General features: G+C 37.6%; 1 protein-coding gene across 1 annotated transcript in view; it reads right to left on the reverse strand.

The window, feature by feature from the left end:
- The window catches only part of LOC103107899 (disintegrin and metalloproteinase domain-containing protein 32-like), a 104,185-nt gene that overhangs the window by 34,520 nt on the left and 45,199 nt on the right, over positions 1 to 24,466 (reverse strand). Inside the window, exons 12-13 of the mRNA XM_060182322.1 lie at positions 22,529 to 22,703; positions 1,330 to 1,425 (exon numbers count right to left, since the gene is read on the reverse strand). Of these exons, the coding sequence (XP_060038305.1) occupies positions 1,330 to 1,425; positions 22,529 to 22,703 (271 nt within the window). The remainder of the gene's footprint in view (positions 1 to 1,329; positions 1,426 to 22,528; positions 22,704 to 24,466) is intronic.

Consider the following 24,466-nt stretch of genomic DNA (forward strand, 5'->3'; position numbering starts at 1 on the left):
AGGGGGGGGTTGGGTGGTGATGTACCTGGTTTAGCACACAAGTTACAATGTGCAACAGCTCGGGTTCAAAACCCTGGTCCCCACCTGCAGAAGAAAACCTCACAAGTGGTAAAGCAAGTCTGCAGGTGTCTCTCTGTCTGTTTCCCCTTCTACCTCCCCTTCCTCTCTCAATTTCTGGCTGTCTCTATCCAATAAATAAAGACAATAAAAATAAATAATTTAAATATATTTTTAATGTACCTATATGCCAACAACTGTTTGTAAACCATTATTACCCTTCCCCCAATAAAATGATTTGAAAAAAAGGAGAAGAGGAGAAGCAGAAGAAGAGAAAATGAAAGAAGAAGAAGGAGAAGAATGAGCAGAAGAATGAGAGGAGGAGAGGAAGAGGAAACAAAAAAAGGAGGAGGAAGAGGAGGAGAAGGAGGAACTGGAAGGGGAAGGACAAGAAGAATATTGGAATTAGGAGATCTCAACATGCAACTAAGTTCATACAGTCAGAAACATGGGATTGAATTTAGTAATTTTTCTTTATTTGAAGTGGCATTTATTTTCACTTTCTGTTATAGACCTAAGTGTTCCAAAAGTATCCCAGACAGGATGGAAATAGAGGTGATTATTGTAATAAAGAGGTAAAAGACAACTACAATGGTTTCATCTAAACTCAGTGTGGATAACTAAAGCAAATGAACATGCAAAAAGGAGCTAAACTTGGGAGTCGGGCGGTAGTGTGTCGGGTTAAGCGCCCGTGTCACAAAGCACAAGGACTGGTAGAAAGATCCCAGTTCGGGCCTCAGGCTCCCCACCTGCTGGGGAGTCGCTTCACAGGCGGTGAAGCAGGTCTGCAGGTGTCTGTCTTTCTCTCCCCCTCTCTGTCTTCCCCCTCCTCTTTCCCTTTCTCTCTGTCCTATCCAACAATGACGACATCAATAACAACAATAATAACTAAAACAACAATAAAAAAGACAACAAGGGCAACAAAAGGGAAAATAAATAATTTTTTTTTTTAAAAAAGGAGCCAAACTGTCTCAGACTTTATAAGAATTATGGCGGCTAAGAGGAGTTGGGATGGAGGCTGAAGGTTTGGAGGGTGGTGGAGAATTCTGCTGGTGGGTGCAGTAACTTAAATACACACACTCACTCACACACACACACACACACATACACACACACACATACAAAACTATACTCCTGAAAATGTATTGCTTTGTAAATCACTAATAAAAACTGTTTAAAAGAAATAAAAGCATATGTCCAACACACACAAATAAAAGTATCCCAGATATGATTCATTATTACTTGAAAGGTATTAATACATTTAAATCTTACTTGGCAGTCTGGCCTACAACATACTCCTCCACCACACTGTGCTCCATGTCTCAGCGTACAAGTCCTGGGCTCACAACAGCTATTAGGTCCACATTGCTATAAATCAGTGCAATTAACAAGCAAATAATACACCACGTTAGTGACATAATCTTTGGTTGGTATTTACTGAACTTACTATTTTAATTTTGGGAAATGACATGAGTGCTATTGACACAGATTTTTATCTCCAAGTAATTGAAATACTATGGTATGACTTTTACTTCAGATCAAAGACAAGAAACTGGAACTTCACTTTTTTTTTTTTTTTTAACCAGAGCACTAAACAGCTCTGGCTTATGGTGTTGTGGGGGACTTCAAAGCCTCAGGCATGAGAATTTGTTTTTCTCTTTCACTCTCTTGTTTCCTTTCCTTCTCTTGGTTTTCAAAAATCTTAGCTTTTGCTCCTGTATCTGCTGTATAAACTTGTGCTTATTTGTGATCTATATTATGTAAGAATTCTGACATAGAGAGGTTCTTATTTAACTACATCTCCTTTCCTTTATCTTGTCTCTCTTCCCACAGTCTCTTAAATTTATGCGTGATAGTGAATTTATTTAATTGTCGTTCTTGCTTTATATGTTTTTCTGCTATTACTGCGGCTTTGTTTTTGCCATTGGTTCCACTGTTTTTGGTGGGGAGAGTTTCTGTAGGTAATAAGCTTTGGTGAACTGCACCATTCGTCACTTCTGTTGTTATTGTTGTATTTTCTGAGGTTGGAGACCTCGTAAGACGCCCTTGGTTGACTGGAGCTTTTCCTCACACAACACAACAACTTCTCAGTTGTTGTAAATAGCCAAAGCATAAAAATGCAAAACATACCAATAAAAATATATAGTCAGGGGTCAACTAAGTATACCAAAGGAGATCATCTTGGACCGCAACAAGGCAGGACTACAATAACTTCAGGAACACACCAAATGACTGGTGAGTGCAAATAAGTGTGGTTCCTGAGAGAGGAGCCTATGGAGAGATTAAGTGGCTGGTAACAGTCCCACAGTTTACCAGTTGAGGAATCACCTCCAGTCTGTTTTATCAACAAAAAGACTGGTGAAGGGAAAAGACTACCTAAGACTCATCAAATGCAACTGTAAGTCTCCATTGCTACTGCCCTCAGAGGCTGGAGCAACAGGCAGAGGCCCAGTGCTGACATCAGGGGACAGAGAACTAACTAGTAAACTCAGGAGAAGATCTACAACTTGAAGGCCTAGCAGTGGGGCTGTGTGGTGGGAGTCTTTCCATGTTGTTCTCCTGATGGGAACATAGTGAATAGTTGCTTCAGAACCTACAGACTATAAATAGGACTTGTTCAGAAAATCACAGAGCCCAGCAGTGCTGACTGGCTTGGCAGAGGATCCTTGGGGTGTGAGAGTCTCTTTGCATAACTACTGTATTATCTCTGCCCCACCCTGCTATATCTCTTGGTCAGGAGTGAGTGATTAGGCTAAGAAGCCTACTTATAGTTTAAAAGCCCTCAGGCTCCCATAGCCTACAGGGAAGAAAAAAAATAAAAAGAGGCTTTAAAACACATTGTGCTCCAACTCAGGCATTAAAATAATATTAAAACAACTGTTAATTTCCACAACTGTGAACAGTTTAAGTACCTTACTTAGACAATCCAGGCAAGAGTGATCAGTAATTTGGATAATACTGAGAGAGCAACCTCAAAACATACTATATAGAATAGTTAAACCAACAATAAGAAATACTGGAGAAATGAAACTGGACAAGAGTACAGCTAAAAGCCTCCCAATGGTTGAAGCACAAGATAATGAGGTCAACATCCAAACACTTGTTAAGGAAATAGTCACAGGATTGAGTAAGGAGTTTGAAATAATTGTCATCAGAAATGCAGAAACAACAAATGAGACTCTGGAAGTAAACACCAATTATCTGCAGGTTACTAGAGAGCTGAAAGCTGAAATAGCTGAGCTAAGAATACAACTAGCTGAACAAAGTAAAACAGTATCAGAACAGGGTAACAAAAGAGATGAACTCCAGAAAACAGTACGAGGAAGAGAGAATAGAATAAATGAGCCTGAGACAGAATTAGCAAAATAAAGGATGAATTAGACAATTAAAAAAGAAGTAAGCAATCTCAAAAAGAGATTAAGAAATACTAAAAGCAACAACAGAGACCTATGGGATGACTTCAAAAGAAATAATATACACATTATTGGCTTACCAGTGAAAGAAAGAGAGGGAGGGGAAGAAAGCATTCATCAGGACATAGTAGCTGAGAAATTCTCTAATATGGAAAACATATAAGACATAAAGATTCAAGAAGCCCAGAGGGCCCCAAACAGAATTAACCCAGACATAAAGACATCAAGACACATAATATTTAGAATGGAAAGGAATAAGGATAAAGAAAGAATTCTGAAGGCTGCAAGAGAAAAAAAAAAAGAGTCACCTACAGAGGAAAACCCGTATGATTAGAAGCAGACTTTTCCAAACAAACACTACAGGTCAGAAGAGAATGGAAAGATATCTATCAAGTGCTCAATGAGAAAGGCTTTCAACCAAGACTACTGTATCCTGCTAGACTGTCATTCAGACTAGATGGAGGTATCAAAACCTCAAACAATTGAAAGAATCAACTATCACCAAGCCTTCCCTCAAAGAAGTGCTGAAAGGTCTCCTATAAACAGTCAGACCACCATAAATATGCCATATATCAGAAAACTCTAAAAATCTACAAGAATGGCATCAAAATATCTTCAATATTTCATATCAATAAATGTCAATGGCCTGAATTCACCTATTAAAAGGCACAGAATAGGACGATGGACCAGAAAACATAACTCAACAATATGCTGTCTACAGGAAACTCAACTAACTCAACAAGAAAAACACAGACTCAAAGTGAAGGATAGAAAGCTATAATACAAGCCAATGGCCCACAAAAAAGGGCAGGGACAGCTATTCTTATATCTGACATGATAGACTTTAAAATAACTAAATTAAAAAATATATGGATGGACATTACTTAATGCTCAGAGGATCAGTCAATCAAGAGGACGTAACAATTTTTAACATCTATGCACCCAATGAGAAGCCATCTAAATACCTCAAACATCTACTGAAAGAGCTACAGAAATATATTAACAGCAACACAGTAATAATGGGGACTTCAACAACAGTCTTTCAACTTGACAGATCATCCAGGCAGAAAATCATAAAGAAATGAGGGAGATAAATGAGGAGATAGATAAACTAAAAACAGTGGACATTTTCAGAGTCATTCATACCAAGAAACTGGAATACACATTCTACTCAAGTCCACATGGGTCATCCTCAAGGACAAACCATATGTTGGGCCACAGAGACAGCATCAGCAAATTCAAGAACAGTGAAATAATCCAAAGCATCTTCTCAGACCACAGTGGAATTCAACTAACACTTAGCAATCAAAAAATATTAGTAATGTCCCAAAATGAGGGAAATCAACAGGACACTGATTAACAACTACTGGCTCAAAGAGGAAATAACAGAAGAAATCAAAATGTTTCAAGAGTTCAGCGAAAATGAAAACACAAGCTATCAAAATATTTGGGACACAGTTAAAGCATACTGACAGGGAATTTCATAGCCATGAAAGTACACATTGGGAAACAAGAAAAAGCACAAATACACAGCCTGATTGCACATCTTAAAGACCTGGAAGAAGAAGAATAAAAGAACCCTAAAGAAACAAGAAGGACAGAAAAACTAAAGTTAGGGCAAAAATAAATAACATTGAAAATAAGAACACCATACAAAAGATCAATGAAAATAAATGTAGGTTATTCGAAGAGTGAACAAAATCAACAAACCTTTAGCCAGACTCACAAAACAAAAAAGGGAGAAGAACCAATTAAATCAGATCATAAATGAAAGAGGAGATATCACAACAGACACCACAGAAATTCAACATATCATGTGAGGCTTCTATAAACAAATATATGCCAGCAAGGTGGAGAGCCTGGAAGAAATGGACAATTTCCTAGATACCTAGGAACTTCCAAAATAAAATAAATAAATAAAGAGGAACTAGATAATAAGAACAGGCCCATCACAGCCAACCAGCCAACAAAATTGAAACAGTTATCAAAAACCTTCCCAAGAATAAAAAGTCCTGTCCCAGATGGTTTTACAAATGAATTCTACAATACTCTACTTTTAAGTCTTCCAGAACATTGAAGAAGCCTGAATACTCCCTTCCAGATTCTATGAAGCCAACATCACTTTGATGCCATAAGCAGACAGGGATACAAACAAAAAAGAAAACTACAGACCAATATCCCTGATGAACATAGATGCTAAAATATTGGACAAATTTCTATCCAACCAGCTACAGCAGTATAGTAAAAAGATTGTTCATCATGACTAAGTGGGGTTTGTCCCAGGGATACAAGGTTGGTTTAATATATGTAAATCAATCAACGTGATCCACCACATCAATAAAAGCAAGACCAAAAACCACATAGTCATATCAATAGATGCAGAGAAAACCTTTGACAAAATACAACATCCCTTTATGATCAACACACTACAAAAAATGGGAATAGATGGAAAATGGCTGAAGATAGTGGAGTCTATATATAGCAAGCCTACAGCCAACATCATACTCTATGGTGAAAAACTGGAAGCATTTCCCCTCAGATCAGGTACTAGATAGGGCTGCCCAATATCACCATTACTATTCAGCATAGTGTTTGAAGTTCTTGCCATAGCAATCAGGCAGGAGCAAGGAATTAAAGACATACAAATTGGAAGAGAAGAAGTCAAACTCTCCCTATTTGCAGATGACATGAATAGTATACATAGAAAAACCTAAGGAATCCAGCAAGAAGCTTTTGGAAATCTTTAGGCAATACAGTAAGGTGTCAGGCTACAAATCAACATTTAAAAGTCAGTGGCATTCCTTTATGCAAACACTAAGTTAGAAGAAGTTGAAATCCAGAAATTAATTCCTTTTACTATAGCAACAAAAACAATAAAATATCTAGAAGTAAACCTAAACAAAAAAGTGAAAGACTTGTATACTGAAAATTATGAGTCATTACTCAAGGAAATAGAAAAAGACATAAAGAAGTGGAAAGATACTCAATGTTCATGGGCTGGAAGAATTAACATCAAAATGAATATACTACTACCTCGAGCCATATACAAATTTAATGCTATGCCCATCAAGATCCCAACCACATTTTTAGGGGAATAGAACAAATACTATAAATGTTTATCTGGAACTAGAAAAGACCTCGAATTGACAAAACAATCTGAGAAGAAAGAACAGAACTGGAGGCATCAACTCCTAGATATCAAATCTTATTATAGGGCCATTGTTATATAAATTGCTTGGTACTGGAACATGATTAGATACATTGACCAGTGGAATAGAACTGAGAGCTCAAAAGTAATCCCCCATACCTATGGACATCTAATCTTTGACCAAGGTGCCCAGACTATTAAATGGGGAAAGCAGAGTCTCTTCAACAAATGGTGTTGGAAAAAAATGGGCTGAAACATGCAGAAGAATGAAACCGAACCAAGTGTATCAAGGACATGGATGTTAGACCAGAAAATCTCAGATACTTAGAGGAAAACAGTGGCAGAACTCTTTTCCACATAAATTTTAAAGACATCTTCAAGGAAATGAATCCAATTACAAAGAAGACTAAGGCAAGCATAAACTTATGGGACTATATAAAGTTAAATAGCTTCTGCACAACAAAAGAAACCACTACCCAAAACAATAGACCCCTCACAAAATGGGAGATGATCTTTACATGCCAGACATCAGATAAGAGGTTAATAGCCAAAATATATAAAGAGCTTGCCAAACTCAACAAGAAAACAAACAACCCCATCCAAAAATGGGGAGAGGACATGGACAGAATATTCACCACAGAAGAGGTCTGAGAGGCCAAGAAACACATGAAAAAATGCTCCAAATCTTTGATTGTTAGAGAAATGCAAATAAAGACAATAATGAGATATCATTTCACTCCTGTGAGAATGTCATACATCACAAAAGGTAACAGCAGCAAATGCTGGAGAGGTTGTGGGGTCAAAGGAACCCTCCTGACCTGCTGGTAGGAATGCAAATTAGTCCAACCTCTGTGGAGAACAGTATGGAGAACTCTCCAAAGGCTAGAAATGGATCTACCCTATGAACTGGCAATTCCTCTCCTGAGGATATATCCTAAGGAGCCCAATACACCCATCCAAAAAGTTCTGTATACACATATGTTCTTAGCAGCACAGTTTGTAATAGCCAAAACCTGGAAGCAACCCAGATGTCCAACAACAGATGAGTGGCTGAGCAAGTTGTGGTATATCTACACAATGGAATACTACTCAATTATAAAAAACGGTGACGTCACTATTTTCAGCCAATCTTGTATGACTCTTGAAGCAATCATGTGAAGTAAAACAGAAACAGAAGGATGAATATGGTATGATCTCACTCTCAGGCAGAAGTTGAAAAACAAGCTCAGAAGAAAAAACAAAAGTAGAAACTGAACTGAAGTTGGTGTACTGCACCAAACTAAAAAACTCTGGGGTGGGCAGTGGGGGAGAATGCAGGTCCAAAAAGGATGACAGAGTACCTAGGGGGGGTTGTATTGTTATATGGAAAACTGGAAAATGTTATGCAGGTACAAACTATTGTATTTACTGTCAAATGTAAAACATTAATTCCCCAGTAAAGTAAACAATATATATATAGATAGAAATATATATATATATATATATTCAAATCAAAAGCAACTAAATCAACTATGGCAATGAATCAGGACAGAAGCCTAGAAAAAATTCCAAGTAAGCCAGAAACACCTATAAATAATGAAGATATTCAAACAATAATTAAACTATTAATCACAGAAATGAGGACAGCCATTGAGGAAAGGGCTATCAGAAATAGGGAACCAACAGATTATACCTTCAAGAAAAATAATAGCTACTTTGAGGTAATTAGAGAATTGAAAGCTGAAATAGCTTAGCTAAAAGGACAGCTAACAGAACAAGCTAAAAAAATAACTGAAGGAAGGATTGGGAAGTTAAAGCAGATTAACAGAAGGAGAAAATAGAATTAGCCAGGCAGATAATGAGTTAGAGAAAACTAAGAAGGACGTAATCCAACTAAATAAAAAAGAGACTGAAAATGACGGAGACATATTGGATGATCTTAAAAGAAGTAACATTCACATAATTGGCCCACCAGAGGAAGAAAGAAGGGAAAGAATGCATCATAGAGGAAAAAATAGAGGAAAAATCCAGCCACAAACAACTGAAAGAACATTAATATTCAAGAGGCCTAGAGAGTCCCAAACAGAATCAACCCAGACCTACAGACACCAAGACACACCACAGTTACAATGAAAAGAAACAAGGATAAAGAAAGGATCCTAAAGGCTGCAAGAGAAAAACAAAAAGTCAAATACAGGGGAAAACCCATAAGATTATCTGCAGACTTCTCCACTCAAACTCTAAAAGCCAAAAGAGAATGGCAAGATATCTATCGAGCCCTGAATGAAAAAGGGTTTCAGCCAAGGATAATATATCCTGCCAGACTTTCATTCAAACTAGATGGAGGGATCAAAACCTTCTCAGACAGACAACAGTTAAAGGAGGCAACCATCACCAAGTCTGCCCTGAATGAGGTTCTAAAAGACCTCTTATAAACAAGAGCATCACCATAATACTTGCAGTATATCAGAGCAAATAATGAGTTGTTGAATAATGGCAGTGCAATACCTTAAATTCATAATATCAATAAATGTCAATGGCTTAAACTCACCCATTAAAAGGCACAGATTGGGAGGATGGATCAGAAAACACAACCCAACCATATGCTGCATGCAAGAGTCCCACCTGACCCAACAAGACAAACACAGACTTAAAGTGAAAGGATGGAAAACTATCATACAGGTTAATGGACCACCAAAAAAAGGCAGGGATAGCCACTCTCATCTCTGACACAATAGACTTTAAATTAAATAAAGTAATAAAAGATAGGCAAGGCCATTATGTAATGATTAGAGGATCAATCAACCAAGAAGATTTAACAATTACTAATACCTATATACCCAATGAGGGCCATTCCAAATACATCAAATGCCGGGCTAGCATGGGGTTGCATCTTCCCGGGTGTGTACTCTTATGGGTTGGAGAGAATTCAACCAGAGGCAGCCTGGGCTGCTACTCACTCAACAACATGGGAGATAGATGATTCAGGAACTAAACACTTGGCACGAGGTAATGCAGCCTTTATTGATCAGAGACAATGCTTTTATAGGATAGAAATGTAAGTGGCAAGTTGGAAATGGAAATGGCTAGGAAAGAGGATGGAAAAAGGCAAAGGCAGATTGGGAAGGTATATACTTCCTTAGCAGCTGTTGCAATGGTTTTAACTGGTGGGATTAATGTTTCCCTGCAGACAGAGCAGGTCTTGAAGAAGATAGATCAAAGGAATGGAATGGGTGGGGATATTTTATGCAAAACAATGATTATGTAAATAGGCCATAGTATTGACAGTGCAGGGTGGAGCAGGTGGAGCTGGCTTAATGCCTGACAATCAACATCTACTGAGAGAACTACAAAAATACATCAATAATAACACAGTAATAGTGGGAGACTTCAACACTCCACTCTCACACTTAGATCAACACAGCAGAGAATCAACAAAGAAGCAATAGAATTAAAAGAAAAGATGGACAGACTAGACTTCCTGGACATTTTTAGAGTTATTCACCCCAAAAAAACTGGAATACATATTCTTTTCAAACAAAGGAACCCTAAAGCAACCAGAAGGACTAAAATCAATAAAATTAGAATAGAAATAAACAGCATCGAAAATAAGAGAACCATACAAAAGATCAATGAAGCCAAATGTTGGTTCTTTGAAAAAGTAAACAAGATTGACAAACCCCTAGCCAGACTCACTAAAAAAAGGGGGGGAAGGGAGAAGACTCAAGTAAATAGAATTGTAAACTATAGAGGAGATATCACAACTGACACCACAGAAATCCATAAAATCACGTGAAAATTTTATGAAGAGTTATACACCACCAAGGTAGAGACTCTGGAAGAAATGGAAGAATTCCTAGAAACATATACCCTTCCAAACCCAAACCAAGAAGAAGTAAAAAACCTAAATACACCAATCACAGAGAAAGAAATTAAACAGTTATTAAGAATCTTCCTAACAATAAAAGCCCTGGACCAAATGGTTTTACAAATAAATTCTACAAAACCTTCAGGAAACAGTTAATACCTATACTTTTAAAGCTCTTTCACAATATCAAAGAAACAGGAACACTCCTTTCCACCTTCTGTGAAGCCAACATCACACTGATACCAAAAGCAGACAGGGACAAACAAAAAAGGAAAACTACAGACCAATAACTTTGATGAACATAGATTACAAAATATTAAACAAGGTCATGGCCAACCAAATACCACAGTATATCAAAAAAAAAAAAAAAAAAAAGATTGTTTATCATGACCAAGTGGGATTTATCTCAGGAATGCAAGGCTGGTTCCACATATGTAAGACAATCAATGTTATTCACCACATCAATAAAAGCAAAACCAAAAACTCCAGGATTATCTCAATAGATGCAGAGAAAGCCTTTGATAAAAACCCAACACCCATTCCTGCTCAAAACACTATAAAAAATGGGAATAGACGGGAAATTCCTTAAGATAGTGGAGTCCATATATAGCAAACCTACAGCCAACATCATACTCAATGGAAAGAAGCTGAAAGAATTCCCCCTCAGATCACGGACTAAACAGGGCTGTCCATTATCTCCATTATTCTTCAACATAGTATTGGAAGTCCTTGCCATAGCAATCAGGCAAGAGAAAGGAATCAAAGGAATACAGACTGGAAGGGAGGAAGTCAAGCTCACACTATTTGCAGATGATATGATAGTATACATAGAGAAACCTAAAGTATCCAGCAGAAAACTAATTGAAGTTATTAGGCAATATAGCAAGGTGTCAAATTACAAAATCAATGTACAAAAATCAGTGACATCTCTTTATGCAAACACTAAGTCTGAAGAAGAGGATATCCAGAAATCACTTCCATTCACTGTTACAGCAAAATCAGTAAAACACCTAGGAATAAAGCTGACCAAAGAAGAGAAATACTTGTATACTGAAAACTATGAGTCACTACTAAAAGAAATAGAAAATGATACCAACAAATGGAAAGACATCCCATGCTCATGGATTGGAAGAATTAATATCATCAAAATGAATATTCTTTCCAGAGTCATATATAAATTTAATGTGATACCCATCAAAGTTCCACCAAGCTTCTTTAAATGAATAGAACAAAAATTACAATCATTTATCTGGAACCAGAAACACTTAGAATCACCAAAACAGGGGTTCCCAGAAGATGGTGGACTGAGAAGCCTGCTAGTGGCTTGAGCTCCGACCATATCAACTGGAAACAGTAGGATTTTCTGCCTTTTGTATGCCAGTCAATAAAGGGTCCTAGCGGTGACACCAAGGAGGTGACTATAACTTAATTTGGGTTAAAAAATAGAGTAAAAAGAAAGGAAAAAAATTTTTTCTTTTAAATTATTATTCCCAAAGCACACCCCCTTACCCCCCCCATAACCAGTCCCTGGGGACCAGCTCCTAGCAGGCTCCCCTGCAGCTTCTTTGTCTACCAAGATTCCTGTCCCACCAGGGGGTGTCATTCATTCTAAGTCTATTCCCTTCTGAAACCTTTGGCTTTTTTTCTTTCTAAGCAGCCAACCAGCTTCTCAGGGGGTCCGAGGCAATCTGGAGCCATCCAAACTGAAGACAGGGCAGGTTATTCACTCTGCCCTGTCTATTAATACAAGATAAACATGTACCCCTTTCCCCTCTCCTTCAGGTTGACCAGAATTAACTCTTAGTGTATTGTCCATTGCTAGGGGATCGGGTGACTTAGTCACTGCTAAAATAACTTGTCTCACTTTTCCTACCGCCCCTACCCATTCTCTCCCTCCCCCACCCCATATAGCTAATTAAATAATAAAAAATAAATAAATAACTCTTTCCTTTCACTGCTCTTTTATTACTGTTCTTTTTCTTATCCTTTCTTTTTTCTCTCTTTTTTCTTCTTTTTATCATTCTTTTCATCCTTTCTTCCTTAATCCTTCAGCTTTCTGAATTCACTGATACACGTTTGGAAATTATTTTGGGGAAGAAATCTGACTCAGAGTGAACTCTCTCTGTATGTATCTCTGCTCAACTTCCATTTCTCCTTTAGCTACCCCTAGAATATACAGTGGATAGTAGATTTGCATAACTGTCTATTCCTGCTATCCTTGTCTAGTCCTGAGGTTTTTTTTTTTTTTTCTCTTTCTTAACAATCAGCTGCCTCTGCTCAGGAGGCTTGAGGCAATCTGGGTCAGGGTTTTTTACCCTGCTCTATTTTATTATTAATATTATATAAAGGCATATATCTCCCCCCCTTAGGTTGACCAGAATTAACTCTTAGGGTATCTTTCATTGCTAGGGTAGTGGGCATCTTATCTATTGTGAGAGGAACATGTCTCCTTACTCCTACCTCCTCTACAGGTTCTCCCCTTCTTCCTCTTCCTAGCTAATTAAAAAAATAATAAAATAAAAAATAAAGCAGTCAATTAAAAAAACTTTCCTTTCACTACTCTTTAATTAGAGCTCTTTTTCTTATCTTTTCTCTTTTCTCTCTTTTGTTTCTTTTTTTTATCTTATCATACACTTCTTCCTTCTTCTTTGTCCTTCTGAATTTGTGAATTATTTTGGGGAAGAAATCTGACTCAGAGTGGACTCTCTGTGTGTATCTCTGCTCTACTTCCCATTCTTCTCTTGCTACCCCTAGAATATACAGTGGATAGTAGATTTGCATAATTGTCTATTCTTGCTATACCTTCTTTCCTTTCTCTTTCTTCTTCACTTGGACTTGGTTGCTATTTTTTCACGGACTGGAGACATTATTGGGCTAACTGGTAGTGAATAAACTGCTTCAATCCTTGCTTCAGTTGCTACTGTAATTCCTGAGGTTGGTGATTGCATTTGTCATCAATGTATTTAGTACAATGTTGCTTGTACTCAAAACACAACAACTGAGGAACAACAGAACATAAAAATAAGAAACACATAAATCAAAAAATGGGTAGATCAAAAACAAATAAACTGCGACTCCAATGAATGAAGACAAGAGCCCAAAAGAAACTATAAATTAGCCAGAAGTAACCATATATAAGAAAAGTATGCAAGCAATAATAAACTTATTAATCACAGAAATGAAAACAACATTGGAGGAAAGGAATGGCAGTATTAGGGAAACAACAGTTGAGACCACCAAGGAAAATACTGATTATCTTGAGGCAATCAGAGAACTGAAAGCCGAAATAGCTGAACAGAAGAAGTTGAGGGAAGGGAAAGCAGACTAACAGAAGCAGAAAACAGAATTAGTCAGACAGGATGAGTTAGAGAAAACTAAGAAAGAGGTGAAAGAGCTCAAAAAGAGATTGAGAGACACTGAAAACAACAACAAAGACATATGGGATGATCTCAAAAGAAGTAACATTCGTATAATTGGCCTGTCAGAGGAAGAAAGAGAGGAAGGGGAAGGAAATATTCTAGAGGAAATAATAGAAGAAAACTTCCCAGACCTGAATAACAGAAAGGATGTCAAGATTCAGGAGGTCCAGAGAGTTCCAAACAGAATCAACCCATACCTACAGACACCAAGACATATCATAGTCACAATGAGAAGGAGTAAGGATAAAGAAAGGATCCTAAAGGCTGCAAGAGAAAAACAAAAAGTCACATACAGGGGAAAACCCATAAGATTATCTGCAGACTTCTCCCTCAAACTCTAAAAGCCAGAAAAGAATGGCAAGATATCTATCGAGTCCTGAATGAAAAAGGGTTTCAACCAAAGATAATATATCCTGCTAGACTTTCATTCAAACTAGATGGAGGGATCAAAACCTTCTTAGACAAACAATAGTTAAAGGAGGCAACCATCACCAAACTGGCCCTGAAAGAGGTTCTAAAAGACCTCTTATAAACAAAAACATCACTATAATACTTGCAATATATCAGAGCAAACAAAATTTTTTTTGAACGATGGCACTATAATACACTAAATCCATAATATCAATAAATGTCAATGGCTTAAACTCACCCATCAAAAGGTACAGAGTAGGGGGATGGATCAGAAAACATAACCCAACCATATGCTGCTTGCAAGAATCCCATCTGACACAATGAGATAAACACAGACTTAAAGTGAAAGGATGGAAAACTATCATACAGGCTAACAGACCACAAAAAAAGGGCAGGAACAGCCATTCTCATCTCACACACAGTAGATTTTAAATTAAATTAAGTAATAAAAGATAGGCAAGGACATTACATAATGATTAGAGGATCAATCAGCCAAGAAGACTTAACAATTATTAACATCTATGCACCCAATGAGGGACCATCTAAATACATCAAGCACTTACTGAAAGAATTTCAAAAATACATCAATAGTAACACAATAATAGTGGGAGACTTCAATACCCCATTCTCACACTTAGACAGATCAACAAAGCAGAGAATCAACAAAGACACAAGAGAATTAAATGAATAGATTGACAGACTAGACCTCTTGGGCATTTTCAGAGTCCTTCACCCCAAAAAAACTGGAATACACCTTCTTTTCAAATCCACATAACACATACTCAATGATAGACCACATGTTAGGCCACAAAGACAGCATCAGTAAATTCAAGAGCATCGAAATCATCCCAAGTATCTTCTCAGACCACAGTGGAGTAAAACTAACATTTAACAACAAACAGAAAATTATTAAAAGTCACAGAATTTGGAAAGTAAACAACATACTGCTTAAGAACCACTGGGTCAGAGAGTCACTCAAGCAAGAAATTCAAATGTTCCTGGAAACAAATGAAAATGAAGAAATGGGGAGTCGGGCTGTAGCGCAGCGGGTTAAGCGCAGGTGGCACAAAGCACAAGGACCGGCATAAGGATCCCGGTTCGAACCCCAGCTCCCCACCTGCAGGGGAGTCGCTTCATAGGCAGTGAAGCAGGTCTTCAGGTGTCTTATCTTTCTCTCCCCCTCTCTGTCTTCCCCTCCTCTCTCCATTTCTCTCTGTCCTATCCAACAACGATGACAACAACAATAATAACTACAACAATAAAACAACAAGGGCAACAAAAGGGAATAAATAAATAAAATATTTTAAAAAAAGAAAATGAAGACACAACCTATCAAAATATTTGGGACACAGCTAAAGCAGTGCTGAGAGGGAAACTTATAGCCATACAATCACATATTAAACAACAAGAAAAAGCTCAAATGAACAACCTTACTGCACACCTCAAGGACTTAAAGGAAGAGGAACAAAGAAATCCTAAAGGAACCAGAAGGACAGAAATCACTAAAATTAGAGCAGAAATAAACAACATCGAAAATAAGAGAACCATGCAAAAGATCAATAAAGCCAAATGTTGGCTCTTTGAAAGATTAAACAAAATTGACAACTCCCTAGCCAGACTCACCAAACAAAAAAGAGAGAAGCCTAAAATTAATAGAATTGTAAATGATGGAGGAGATATCACAACTGACATCATAGAAATCCAGAGAATCATGTGAAACTTCTATGAAGAACTGTACGCCACCAAGCTAGAGAATCTGGAAGAAATGGAACAATTCCTAGAAACATATGCCCTTCCAAAACTGAACCAAGAGGAACTACAAAATCTAAATGCACCAATCACAGACAAAGAAATTGAAACCGTTATTAAGAATCTCCCCAACAACAAAGTCCTGGACCAGATGGCTTCACAAATGAATTCTACAAAACTTTCAGGAAACAGTTAGTACCCATACTTCTTAAGCTTTTCCACAAGATTGAAGAAACAGGAATACTCCCTTCCACCTTCTATAAAGCCAACATCACCCTGATACCAAAAGCTGATAGCGACAGAACAAAAAAGGAAAACTACAGACCAATGTCTCTGATGAACATAGATGCCAAAATATTAAACAAGATCTTGGCCAACTGGATACAGCAACATATCAAAAAGATTGTGCATCACAACCAAGTTGGATTCATCCCAGGAATGCAAGGCTGGTTCAACATCCATAAGTTAATCAATGTCATTCACCACATCAATAAAAGCAAAGCCAAAAACCACATGATTATCTCAATAGATGCAGGGAAAGCCATTGACAAAATCCAACACCCATTAATGCTCAAAACTCTACAAAAAATGGGAATAGATGGGAAATTCCTCAAGATAGTGGAATCTATATATAGCAAACCTACAGCCAACATTATACTCAATGGACAGAAGCTGAAAGCATTCCCCCTCATGTCAGGGACTAGACAGGGCTGTCGACTGTCACCATTACTCTTCAACATAGTATTGGAAGTTCTTGCCATAGCAATCAGGCAAGAGAAAGGAATCAAAGGAATACAGACTGGAAGGGAGAAGTCAAGCTCACACTATTTGCAGATGATATGATAGTATACATAGAAAAACCTAAAGAATCCAGCAGAAAACTACTGGAAGTTATTAGGCAATATAGCAAGGTATCAGGCTACAAAATCAATGTACAAAAATCAGTGGCATTTCTTTATGCAAACACTAAATCCAGAAATCACTCCCATTTACTGTTTCAGAGAAATCATAAAATACCTAGGAATAAAGCTGACCAAAGAAGTGAAAGACTTGTATGCTGAAAACTATGAGTCTCTACTCAAGGAAATAGAAACTGATACCAAGAAATGGAAAGATATCCCATGCTCATGGATTGGAATAATAAATATCATCAAAATGAATATTCTCCCTAGAGCCATATACAAATTTAATGCAATACCCATCAAAGTTTCACCAAGCTTCTTTAAGAGAATAGAACAAAAACTACAATCATTTATCTGGAAACTGAAAACTCCTAGAATTTCCAAAAACATCTCGAGGAAAAGAAACAGAAATGGAGGCATCATACTCCCAGACCTTAAACTATATTATAAAGACATTATGATCAAAACAGCATGGTACTGGAACAAAAATAGGCACACAGACCAGTGGAACAGAATTGAAAGCGCAGAAATAAATCCCCACACCTATGGACATCTAATCTTTGATAAAGGGGCCCAAAGTATTAAATGGAGAAAGGAATCTCTCTTCAATAAATGGTGCTGGGAAAACTGGGTTGTAACATGCAGAAGAATGAAACTGAACCACTTTATCTCATCAGAAACAAAAATCAACTCCAAATGGATCAAAGACCTGGATGCCAGACCAGAAACAATCAAATACTTAGAGGAAAACATTGGTAAAACACTTTCCCAACTACACCTCAAGGACATCTTTGATGAATCAAACCCAATTGCAAGGAAGACTAAAGCAGAAACAAACCAATGGGACTACATCAAATTGAAAAGCTTCTGCACATCCAAAGAAACTATTAAACAAACAAAGAGACCCCTCACAGAATCTAAGAAGATCTTCACATGCCATACATCAGACAAGAAACTAATCACCAAAATATATAAAGAGCTCAGCAAACTTAGCACCAAAAAAGCAAATGACCCCATCCAAAAATGGGCAGAGGATATGAACAAAAAATTCACTACAGAGGAGATCCAAAAGGCTAACAAACATATGAAAAACTGCTCTAGGTCACTGATTGTCAGAGAAATGCAAATTAAGACAACACTAAGATACCACTTCACTCCTGTAAGAATGGCGTACATCAAAAAGGACAGCAGCAACAAATGCTGGAGAGGCTGTGGGGACAGAGGAACCCTTTTGCATTGCTGGTGGGAATGTAAATTGGTACAGCCTCTGTGGAGAGCAGTCTGGAAAACTCTCACAAGGCTAGACATGGACCTTCCATATGATCCAGTAATTCCTCTCCTGGGATTATACCCCAAGGACTCCATAACACCCAACCAAAAAGAGGTGTGTACTCCTATGTTCATAGCAGCACAATTCATAATAACTAAATACTGGAAGCAACCCAGGTGCCCAACAACAGATGAGTGGCTGAGGAAGCTATGGTATATATACACAATAATACTACGTAGCTACTAAGAACCATGAACCCACCTTCTCTGACCCATCTTGGACAGAGCTAGAAGGAATTATGTTAAGTGAACTAAGTCAGAAAGATAAAGATGAGAATGGGATGATCCCACTCATCAACAGAAGTTGAGTAAGAAGATCTGAAATGGAAACTAAAAGCAGGACCTGACTAAATTGTAAGTAGGGCACCAAAGTAAAAACCCTGTGGTGAGGGGTAGCCATGCAGCTTCCTGGGCCACTGGGGGATGTGAGTGGGTGGGAGGGATGGGTCACAGTCTTTTGGTGGTGGGAATGGTGTTTATGTACACTCCTAGTAAAGTGCAGTCATATAAATCACTAGTTAATTAATATGAGAGGGGGAAAATTAATTGTATGTCTCGAAGTTTTTAAAATACAGACTGAGTTTTTTAAATATATAGGCTGTGTATTTGATATGCGGACTCTCTCAAAAGCCTAGACCAATTAGATCAGAAGCCACCAATAGCACAGCTATATACAAGACACTGGGTACTGTACAGCAAACCCTAACAAAAGGACTTTTCAAAGTTAACACAATTACCAAATAATGTGATGATAACATTAACTATCGATTGTCTTTTGGAACCCTAAGACAGCAGGAACCTCACATCTCCACTATAGAGCCTCTACTCCCCCCAGTCCTGGAACCTTTGGTTAGGGCCCACTTTCCCGTATGCCTCTCCCAATCCATATCAAATAATATTATTGCATCTGCCGATCGCAACCTAATCAGCACAACGATTGCCACCTCAACATGCTTCACTTCAGACTGTGTCCAGAGACTTCACATGTGGAATGAGAACCGTTCAGCTTCATTACTCGTGTGAGACCTTTCCTTTCATAGTTTTCTCTAATTCCATCCCAGGTGGTTCACTTTCTAACAAAATCCCAAAACCTAGATATAGACCAGGTTCTGTGAGAGAGAACATATGTTCACATGTATCCATAAACTACTGCAAAATATATACCTGAAAGCAGAAGTACACTAGAGTTTACAGTGAGTACCCCCCTAACACTTCCTCTCCACTATTCCAAGCTTTGGGTCCATGATTGCTCAACAATTTGTTTGGCTTCGTATGTTAACTGTCTTTTCAGTCACCAGGTTCCAGATGCCATCAGGATGCCGGCCAGGCTTCCCTGGACTGAAGACCCCACCAATATGTCCTGGAGCTCCGCTTCCCCAGAAACTCACCCTACTAGGGAAAGAGAGAGGCAAACTGGGAGTATGGACCGACCAGTCAACGCCCATGTTCAGCGGGGAAGCAATTACAGAAGCCAGACCTTCCACCTTCTGCAACCCACAGCGACCCTGGGTCCATGCTCCCAGAGGGATAGAGAATGGGAAAGCTATCAGGGGAGGGGGTGGGATATGGAGATTGGGTGGTGGGAGTCGTGTGGAGTTGTACCCCTCCTACCTTATGGTTTTGTTAATTTATCCTTTCTTAAATAAAAAATAATTTTAAAAAAAAGAATCACCAAAACAGTCTTGAGGAGTTATGAGTAACTTTTTTTTTTTTGCCTTCAGGGTTATCACTGGGGTTTTGTGCCAGCACTATGAAGCCACTGCTTCTGGCAGCCATTTTTCTTTTCTTTTTTTTTTTATTGGATAGGGCAGAGACAACTTGAGAGGGAAGGAGAGATAGAGAGGGAGTGAGAAAGACACCTGCAGACCTGCTTCACCACATACAGAGCAACCCCCCTGCAGGTGGGGCACTTATGGCTGGAACCTGTGTTCCTCACTAAGTCCTTTCATTTTGTACTATGTGTTTAACCCAGTGCACTACTGGCAGGCACTTTTAACTTTGTTTCTGTAGTAACTTCATGTGTATCTAAAATATAACGCCTTACACATTAAATACATATTTTTCAATCCTGGAAGAAAGGGTAGGGGTGTGTGTGTGTGTGTGTGTTTGTGTGTAGAGTTTAAACTCATTATAAAGTTACAGAGAACAATTCCTGAGAACCATCCCCAAGACTACCCAAATTCTAGTTCATTTATGAGGCTAGTATTCTCCTTTATCCAAAACTATATAGAGAAATTACAAAAAAAGAACATTAGAAACTAGTACGTTTCATAAACATAGAAGCAAAAAATACTCAGAAAATTAGGGCAGTTCATGCATCAATGTATAAACAAAGTTATACACCACAACCAGGTAAGACTTTTACCAATTATGCAAGATGGGCTTATGACTCACAGCATCAATTAATGGATTTTATCATGTAGCAGACTAAAGAAGAAAATATTACTACTGTCATAAATGATGTAGAAAAAGCATTTGATAAAATCTATCATTTATGTACAAAAGGTTATCTGTCGGGAATAGATGGTGTCACCCCACCTGATGTGGCACTAGTATTAGCTAAGAAGCTACAGAAGTGAATAAACTTATCATTTTTTAAACTGGTGAGGGGGCCAGGTGGTGGTACAGTTGGTTGAATGCACATGTTATAATGTACAAGGACCCAGGTCCCAGCCCCTGGTCCCCACCTGCAGGGGGAAAACTTTGTGAGTAGTGAAATAGTGTTGCAGGTATCTCTCTGTCTTTCTCACTCTTATAACCCCCTTTCCCTCTCAATTTCTGGCTGTCTCTGTCCAATAAATAAAAATAATTAAAATTTTTAAAAGAATAAAACTGGTGAAAATGACAACACTTAATGATCTCCTCATAGGCAGAACTTAAGAAGCAAAAGTTGTTTCATATGTAGCATAATAGAATACTACTAGGTTATTAAAATGATGAAGTCCCCTTTTCACCTCTACTCTAGGGTGGGTGCAGGGGAGAGGAAGTTCAGGTCCTAGAACAGGATGGCAAAGGACCTAGTGGGGGTTGTACTGTTGTGTGGAAAAATGAGAAATGTTATGAATGTACAAACTATTGTATTTACTATCAAGTGTAAAACATTAATCCCCCAATTAAGAAATTAACAAAAAATAAAAGAGCACAGAACTTGCTAGCAGGAGACCTCACAGCCAGTTCCCAGCAGTGCATATGCCAGAGTTGAGCAGTAGTCTAGATTTTCTTTGTCTTTTTTCTCTAATAAAAGTAAGTCCTTTAAAAATTATTTGGAAAACATATCTCATGTTAAGTATTCTTCCACAATATGAATAAAAACCAATTAAAATGTATACTTCTAGAAGGTAAGCACTTTTCAACTCATTTTATGAATCCTGAATTATCATGATATCAAGCCCCTGTGTAAAGTAGTCTAGAAATTCCTCCAAACATTAAAAATGGACCTACCATATGATCTGGAAATTCCTCTTCTATGCATCTATGCAAAGAGCAAAAAAACACTTATCCAAAGAGATTGAGGCTTGCCAATGTTTGTGTCAGCACTCTTTGTAACAACCAAAATATGGGAACAACCCAAGTGTCCAGCAACAGCTGAATGGTTAAGGAAATTGTGTCATATAGATACAATGGAATTCTACACAGATGGTAAGGAATGAGAAAATCTATTTTGGTACAACATAGAAAACTAGAGAGAATCATGTTAAGTAAAATAAACCAGAAGGAATGACAAAAATCAGGTGATCACACTCAAGTGAGATCTAAGAAACAAAAACAAAGCAAAGAAAAACACAGGAAGAAACCACACTGGGTTATATAGTCTGTTGCAGGAGGTCTGGGGACTACTAACATATTAATCTTTCTTAATAGTCATGATTCAATACTAGATCACAAAATTATACAATTTCAGGAATATAGTTTCACATCTATATATATGAGACACATTAATCTTTAATAAAACATTTATAAAATATCCAAGATCAAGCACAGCTTTGGAAAGATATATATGTAGTCTAGAACAAGAGCTCATTCTAGACTTCTTTTCCCCCATTAGCAATAATATTTTGGAGAACATTTTAGACTTGTTCAAAACTCTCTAACTTATAAAATGTAGACAGTATGTTTTTGTACGTATGCAACCATGACTCCACTTCCAATGTCCTAGTGATCCTCAGTGTTATATTTGAGATACATAACATAAGTAACAAAAAGATTAATTAAAGCAATAAAATTCAATCAGTTATCACAGGTAACGAACTTACGGCAACAGTACCACAGTCACAGGCTTCATTTCCCTCCACTTTACCATTGCCACAGAATGCCGCTGGAATTTGCAGCTGTGGCTTATTCTGCAGACATCTGGCACCCATATTTGAAATGAAATTTCCAAAGTCATTCAAACTACAATTGCTAAAAGTCTTCACACCACTGTATCGCCTAAAGAAGAGTTCAAAAAAGAAAAATGTCATTTACAGTGTACATCTGGAATACTATGTTATATATAATATTAATTAATTTCAAAGTGTTAGATTTAGTAAGTAACAACTGTTCATAACAAGCACACATGGTCCAAAATAATCTTTGATGAGGTCATATGATTTTATCCACAGGAATACGTACTTACTAAAACAGGATTAAATTAATGACTCTGAAAATGTCCAATAGTTTTAGTTTATCTATCTCCTTATTTAGCTCCCTCATTTCTTTTCTTTTCTTTTTTTTAAATTTCTTTATTGGAGGGTTAATGGTTTACATTCCACAGTAAATACAGTAGTTTGTAAATGCATAACATTTCTCAGTTTCCACACAATACAACCCCCACTAGGTACTCTGTCATCATACTCTCTTTCCCCCAGCCACCTCAGAGTCTTTTACTTTGGTGCAATACACCAAGCTCCCTCATTTCTTCATTGATTTTCTGCCTGGATGATCTGTCAAGCTGAGTGAGTGGGGTGTTGAAGTCCCTTGCTATTACTATTTCTGTGTTGCTGTTAATATATTGTTGTAGCTCTTTCAGTAGGTGTTTGATGTATTTAGATGGCTTCTCATTGGGTGCATAGATGTTAATCATTGTTAACTCCTCTTGGTTGACTGATCCTCTGAGCATTAAGTAGTGTCCACCCCTATCTTTTTTTATTTTATTTATTTTAAAGTCTATTGTGTCAGATATGAGAATAGCTGTTCCTGCCTTTTTTTTGTGGGTCATTGGCCTGTATGATAGTTTTCCATCCTTTCACTTTGAGTCTGTGTTTGTCTTGTTGAGCTAGGTGGGTTTCCTGTAGAAAGTATATTGTTGAGTTGTGTTTTCTGATCCATCTTCCTACTCTGTGCCTTTTCATAGGTGAATTCAAACCATTGACATTTATTGATATCAAAGATTGAAGATATTTTAACACCATTCTTGTAGATTTTTAGAGAGTTCTGATATATGGCCTATTTATGATAGTCTTTATAGGAGACCTTTCAGAACTTCTTTCAGGACAGGTCTGGTGATAGTTGATTATTTAAACTGTTGTTTGTCTGAGAAGGTTTTGATGCCTCCATCTACTCTGAATCACAGTCTAACAGGATACAGTAGTCTTGGTTGAAAGCCTTTCTCATTGAGCACTCGATAGGTATCTTGCCATTCTCTTCTGGCCTGTAGTGTTTGTGTGAAAAAGTCTGCTGTTAATCTTATGGGTTTTCCTCTGTAGGTGACTTTTTTTTTTTTCTCTTGAAACCTTCAGGATCCTTTCTTTATCCTTATTCCTTTCCATTCTAAATATGATGTGTCTTGGTGTCTTTAAGTCTGGGTTAATTCTGTTTGGGACCCTCTGGACTTCTTGAACCTTTATGTCTTCTGTGTTGTGTAGACTATAGAATTTCTCAGCTATTAAGTTCTGATGAATGCTTTCTTCCCCTCCCTCTCTTCCTCTGGTAAGCCAATAATATGTATATTATTTCTTTTGAAGTCATCCCATAGGTCTCTGTTGTTGTTTTCAGTACCTTAGTCTTCTTTGAGATCTGTTACTTCTTTTTTAGTTGTTACTAATTTGTCCTCTGTCTTGCTAATTCTGTCTCAGGCTCATTTATTCTATTCTCTCTCCCCTCTACTGTTTTCTTGAGTTCATCTCTTCTATTACCCTGTTCTGATACTGTTTTAGCTTGTTCAGCTACTTGTGTTCTTAGCTCAGCTATTTCAGCTTTCAGCTCTCTAATAA

This window comes from Erinaceus europaeus, chromosome 2, assembly GCF_950295315.1.
Source record: "Erinaceus europaeus chromosome 2, mEriEur2.1, whole genome shotgun sequence".
Classification (NCBI taxonomy): domain Eukaryota; kingdom Metazoa; phylum Chordata; class Mammalia; order Eulipotyphla; family Erinaceidae; genus Erinaceus; species Erinaceus europaeus.